This window comes from Rosa rugosa, chromosome 1 (genome assembly GCF_958449725.1).
Source record: "Rosa rugosa chromosome 1, drRosRugo1.1, whole genome shotgun sequence".
Classification (NCBI taxonomy): Eukaryota; Viridiplantae; Streptophyta; class Magnoliopsida; order Rosales; family Rosaceae; genus Rosa; species Rosa rugosa.
This window is the reverse complement of record NC_084820.1, coordinates 51,669,521-51,675,612: the sequence shown is the minus strand read 5'-3', so window position 1 is coordinate 51,675,612 and position 6,092 is coordinate 51,669,521. Positions and strand designations below refer to the sequence as shown.

Genomic DNA, 6,092 nt, shown 5'->3' with positions numbered 1-6,092 from the left:
TTCTGAATTGTATTTAGAGACAGACTTGAAGTCGGCGAATTGTAGATTGCTCCATTGAACCTTCAAGTTGGGGAGGAGGGAATCCTTGACATTACCAAAACGCTCTTCTAGCGCAACCCATAGTTCTCTATCATCCTTGATCGCCATGTATTCCAATCCGAGTGATTTATCCATGTGGCGTCTCATCAAGATAAGGGCAGTGGCATTATTTGTAGCCGTACGCTCAAATATGATCGAGCTCAGGGTTTGGTGCCTGAATTATGGGTAGGATTCCTTTCGAAGTGAGATGATTCTCAATATTCGTGACCCAACTGTGGTATTCCGAGCCAGTTGAATCAAGCATAGGAAAGTCGAGCTTCGATTTCGACATCTTGTTGATTCAGAGCTTGAAACCTTGAGTTCTTGATTTCTTGAAGTTAGGAGACGACGTAGTTCGAGTTGGTGTGGATGGAGGGCCTTGGGGAGCACACGGGTGTGTGGTAGATGAGGAGGCCGAGAGGCTGCAGGGGGGCTGGGCCGAGATGTGCGGCAGAGCTGCAGGGGGCAGCAGGCGTGCGACGTGGAAGAGGCCGAGGGCGGCGCGGAGGAGGTGCCGCGGCTTTGAACTTTGGCGGTGGTGGGGCGGCTAGCGTGGGCTAGGTGCAAAGAATTTTTCTTGTGGTTTTTAGTTTGTGATTTCAGGGTTAGGGCTCGTGCTAATAACATGTTTAAGAATAAGAGATTTGAGAGAGATTGATGAGAGAATTGTGTATTCCATTATTGAGAATAGAAGCCCTATATATAGGGATTACAAAGTACATATTCTAATGATACAAGGAAAACTATTCCGAATAGGATTCCTATTCTAGAACCTTCTCTCCTAATCCTAATTTGATAAGGCACAAAAGTCAATTTTCTTCAACAATACTTTAATTTTTGAAAAGCATCATGTACAATATGAAAGTACAATATCAAATTACTTTACACTCGACAAGAAATTAATATTCACATGCTTATACCTGTACATTGAAAAATTTGAAGAGGTTTGGTGATTTTAATCAAGATGTGATAAGCTTTTGAAGGCGAAAGCTTTTTAAGACCCTCCTTAACTCTCCGAAAGAGTTTTCTTTTGGGGGCATGGGATATGTGAAACCCAATTGCATCTATGTACCAACCACTTCTTCCCTTCATGCCAACAATTTGGCCTCCATCTTCAACTGTGAAAGTAAAAGGTGTGCCTACTTCAACTCCAAATGGTCCAAATGTTCTTCTATTGCTCTCGAATTTGAGTGACCGTATCACCACCGGATCGCCAACTATCCAGGGCGCCCCAAAACAGTGTCCACTAACACTCACTAGGAACTCATCTGGATACTCTAGCTTGATCTGTAATGCAGTAAAAACGAGTTTAGATTGTTTGAATGTCTCATTTCTAAGAGGGATCGATGCCGTCCCCAAGGCTCTGTTTCTTATTCAATTTTGTAAGAGAACATAAAACAATACAACTTGTAAGTTCTAACAAAAACTCTGGTTATCTATTTTTCTTGGTTTAATCCATAGACCAAATGTCTCTGTTTATAATTTTTTATTTTATTTCTTACGGAGGAGGGATTTGAATTTAAGACAGTATGCGTCCATTTCATAAACAAAGCGCACATTAGAAATAGTTTTGTTGAAGCTAACCTGAGCATTGGCGCCGCCTCCGTCACCTCCATGCTTATGAGCATTGACAAGCTCACCATCTTTATCATACGCCACACGAATTGAGTCGATGCATAAACCAGAAGTGACGGTGATTTCTCTTACGCCATGGTACATACCATCATCCCAAAGACCTCCACCGGTTCCTCCATAAGGTTTCTCCGGCACAAAGCCGTTGAGCTTTATCTTCCCATGCGATTCATGATCCTTATTGCTACCTTCCTCCCCCTGCTGCATACAAGTTATGCAAGAGATGCTAAGAGTGGGGGTGATAAACATGCTTGCTTCCTGTAATTAGACTCTGAAGGAAAGCAAAGAGAAGTGTATTGATCGTTGCTTAATAAAAGTAGAGGTATTCATTCATCAACAAAAAGCGAAAGAAGCAAGATAGTTATATGGTCATATAATTGAGTTTTGGAATCTCAGAGTCAGAGGAATATATATACTAAAAAATATAAGTGACTACGACGTAACTAAGAAAGTCAAATATAATGGTCCAATGACTCCAATCTTCAATTACGTGTTCGTAAGAAGTGACTTGATCATCTGCATGCGCGTTTGGAAAGGCAGAGAAGTGGACAAAGTCTTGAAAAATATCTTGACTAAAAAAAAGAAGGTACAAAAATTTTGAGCAGGTCAGTGGCATGGTCAAGAATTGATAGAACAGTTGATAATGGAGCTCAAGAAAGTCGGAATTAATTATGATGAATTGTAGGAAAGGTTGTCAACCAATGGATTCATGGCCATAACTTCCTCTTCTTCCTCCGGGTTGAAACAAACATTACTCTAGCTGCTCTCTTCTAGCTTCCTTTTTCACTTGAAAAATGGGTGAGTGTTGTGTTTTCTGTAGTAATCCCTCAACAACTTTCTCTGCTCAGCATTTGTGGATTTCAGTTGTTCTTCCTACAGATTTTCATCATGCATAGAGTTACTCATCCTCAGATATTCTTGACTAACAGCCAAGCTTCCAATTTCTAGTTTCTTCTTCACCAAGTTGTCATCATTGTGCAGACATGGTGCTGAGGAGGGGTATTAAAACTTGCTTTTCTTTGCTGCAGCTTGAAGCTTGTATCCAATCTTCAAGCTGAGGAGGGGTGTTAAGGCACCATTAGCCTTTCAATCCTTGTTACTGCTCCTTGTTCAGTAAATTCCTTTGTTACTCAGTGTAATTACTTGGTTGTTAGTCTGGTAATGCTCTACAAGTCTCTGCCACGTGTTGATCATCAGAAGCTCATGTATTTAGTATATATATATATATATATATATATAAGAAAATTCTATAATACATATCCGTATGTCATACACATATTTATAAATGTGACAACAAATTTGTTTAAAACGTTGAGTCATATTTTGAGTAACTTAGTTCTATTAATGGCAGCTCCTAGTCATCTTCTATTGTATCAGAGCCTAAACTTTCTGATACAGGTCCATTTTCTCTCAGTTTTTCTTACTTTTCTGCTTTTCCTTCTTCAAGGTAACAAAGTGTACTGTTATTATTAAAACCTAGTAATCTAATTGCCATCCTAGTAATCCATTGCTAACCGTAACTAGATAAATATCTTTCCCAATTATTCCCTGGAAAATCTTCCTATGATTGATTCGGATCATAGCCCTATTGTTTTAAGTTTTAACTACTCGTCTTTTGAAACAAATTCATGCTAATTGTTTTAAGTTCGAAGCAAATTTGCATAACAAAATGTGTGACTTAGAAGTAGGTCTACGCGTCGACCGGGTTGGACTAGGTATTCGATCAGGTCGAGTTGAGTCTATTCTGTGCCCTACTTTCTTGAGATGAACCAGACTCGCCCACATGAGAATCTGAACACTCTTCTTCAATCCATAAACAAAACACAACACCTTCTTCCTAAGCAAAGAGTTGCGCTCGATCACCAAAACTATGAAATGCATAACCCAATTTATCATCAACATGCCACATGATACCACCATTACAAGCAAATTCGACCACCATGGGCAACACGGAGAAGCTGATGAACCAGATCATGGAGCTGAAATTCACGTCCAAAACCCTCGAGTCCTCGCTCACCACCGGAAACCTCCAGAAGATGTCGGAGACCATGGACTCGTTTGAGAAGCAGTTCGTCAACATGGAGGTCCAGGCTGAGTTCATGGAGAGCTCCATGGCCGGCTCCACCTCGCTTTCCACTCCCGAAGGTGAGGTTAACAGTCTTATGCAACAGGTTGCTGATGACTATGGGCTTGAGGTCTCCGTGGGCCTGCCGCAGCCGGCGGCCCGTGCCGTGCCCACCAAGGAGGCCGATAAGGTCGACGAGGATGATCTTTCCAGGAGGCTTGCGGAGCTCAAGGCTAGAGGTTAATGAGGGAATGTCATTGGCTCCGAATTTGATGTATAATGCTGCTTATGGGTTTGCAGAATTATGAGCTGTGATTCGTGTTGGAACCATTTACAACTTCATATTTGTGTATAATTGTCGAATTGATTCGCGGTGACAGGATTATGTGGGCTGTGTTGCATATGTTTCTTTAACAAGATGCTTGAATCTGTATGGTTTTGTTTGAATTGGATATGGTATTTGGTATGTTTACATACGGGAATGTGTAATAGTTGTGTGAATGTGTGTGGGGTTTGTTTTCTATTGGAGGCTGAGTGGAACTAGGAAATCGGTAATGTGTGTCTGTACAGCAAATTTTGCATGCTGCTGTAAATTGCTGCTTTAGTTTGACCAACGCTATTTGCTTATGAATCTTAAGTTCTACTTGAAATTTGATGGGTTCAGTTGACAAGAGGATTACAATATCTGATTTTTATCCTTTGTTATACATGGTGGCGATGCGTGCATTTATTGTATGGAACACTGTGATTTATGTTGATTGGAATTAGGAGTGAATTGGCTTTAGGTTTGTTTAGCAAGGAGGTCATTTGACCTGTATGGCAGATAAGACTGTGCTATAGTAACGTACAATGTGATCAGAGATCTTCATCTTGTTTTATATTTTTATGTCTATAATTCTTTTGTTTAATCCACCAACCTTGCTGATCTGTTAACTGAGCTGGTCTTTCCGATTGCTACGTGCTGGTTTATATCCTATGAGTGTGGTAGTTTTTTTATATGAATCTTCTCATCTAGTGTGGGTCAAAAGGAATTCTGTTTTGTGGTTTCACTGCTTCACACATTGATCACGGGATCATTTATTAGATTGTAGCTAGATTCATGTGTCGGTGTGTTTGTTTTGGTTGCTTCTTAAACCTGACTGTGTTCTGGTGTATTGTTAACCTGCTCTGGACTTTTATTGTAGATTTTTGTAATGTTATTGGTTTATACGAAGTCCATAAACAATGTTTCTGGTCAACCGGTGAAGGTGGATATCGTATTTATCTGTGAAAGATTGAGGAAGGCAGCCAATAAGCGCTGCTCATGCCAAGTAGTTTTACATCACACTTTAAAGATGGATCACCTTGTGTGGGATGGGAGATGATAGTTTGCCCAAAATTCTTCTGGGATGTGTATAGGGTTAGCAATTTTCTAACGTTGTTGTCATATATTTGATGGGATTGTGATTCATGACTCTACTTTGGTGGACTGTTGTTTATAACTTGGTTTCAAATTAGTTTTATCGTGTCCTGCATTTTAATATCTTACATTCATACTTGCATCTACATGTCTTGTAAGGCAGTGGTTTTTGTGTTCCGTCTTTGGTGATTGGTTTGATTCATGAGTTTCCGATTCATGTTGAGATTGAAATTTGAAGATGCATATACGAGTCAATATCCGATCAAAGTTAGGGATGGTGGATGCATGTTTAAATGTTGATGATCTAAATGCTTTTGTTAACTTTTGGCTCTGCATCATATATCTTTTACTCATGGCAAGTGTTTTGAACAAGCCTGTGGAGATCTTAGAGCTCGAGTTTGCTAGCTTTTGAAGACTCTTTGAGCTGAGATTGGAGAATTCTAGGTTCTTCGAACTATTCTGAAAATCGAAGATCTAAATTTTTTTGAATAGTTTTCCACATGAGGCATAAGACCCCATTGCGACTAACCACTTTTACATTATTTTCCCTTCATCCACAGTTGAAATATAGGGGGTTTTTTTATTTTTTTTTTATTCTTAACTCTTTAGTGGTACTGAGACTATGATTCGAAACACAAAACGAAAGTGAAATTAACTCATAGAGATCGATGTGCACGCACTCGATCAGTAACATGCAAGCTTCACATCTAAATTTGGAGGTTGCTACTTGCTAGCAGCAAACAAAATAATATGCAATTACATAGTTTGAACTTTAAACATTGTATAACCAAAACGGTGGACAGATGAAGATCTCATCTTCTGGATCTCCATACGAGTGATACGACTACAAGGATGGACTAACTTTCCCAGTTGTTTGTTTCAGTATATATGATGCAACATTTTTAGTGCAACTTGTAT

The 6,092-nt window shown here is 39.7% G+C and overlaps 2 protein-coding genes across 2 annotated transcripts; one reads left to right on the top strand and one right to left on the bottom strand.

Annotated features, from left to right (window-relative positions):
* Positions 1 to 752: 752 nt before the first annotated feature.
* On the bottom strand, positions 753 to 2,075 carry LOC133725345 (jacalin-related lectin 19-like). Its single transcript, XM_062152570.1, has 2 exons — positions 1,663 to 2,075; positions 753 to 1,365 (listed from the first exon to the last, which is right to left on the bottom strand). Exons 1-2 carry the CDS (start codon positions 1,957 to 1,959, stop codon positions 985 to 987), a joined length of 678 nt encoding a protein of 225 aa, XP_062008554.1. The 5' UTR covers positions 1,960 to 2,075; the 3' UTR covers positions 753 to 984.
* A 1,109-nt stretch (positions 2,076 to 3,184) lies between these two features.
* Positions 3,185 to 4,406, top strand: LOC133725351 (ESCRT-related protein CHMP1B-like). The gene has a single exon (XM_062152575.1). The coding sequence runs from the start codon at positions 3,618 to 3,620 to the stop codon at positions 4,017 to 4,019; it is 402 nt and encodes a 133-aa protein (XP_062008559.1). The 5' UTR covers positions 3,185 to 3,617; the 3' UTR covers positions 4,020 to 4,406.
* Positions 4,407 to 6,092: the final 1,686 nt, after the last annotated feature.

Coding starts and splice junctions, on each gene's coding strand:
- LOC133725345 (XM_062152570.1), bottom strand. CDS start 1,959: ATGTTTATCACCCCCACTCTTAGCATCTCTTGCATAACTTGTATGCAG. Junction 1,366..1,662: donor GAGGCGGCGCCAATGCTCAG/GTTAGCTTCAAC, acceptor ACTGCATTACAG/ATCAAGCTAGAGTATCCAGA.
- LOC133725351 (XM_062152575.1), top strand. CDS start 3,618: ATGATACCACCATTACAAGCAAATTCGACCACCATGGGCAACACGGAG.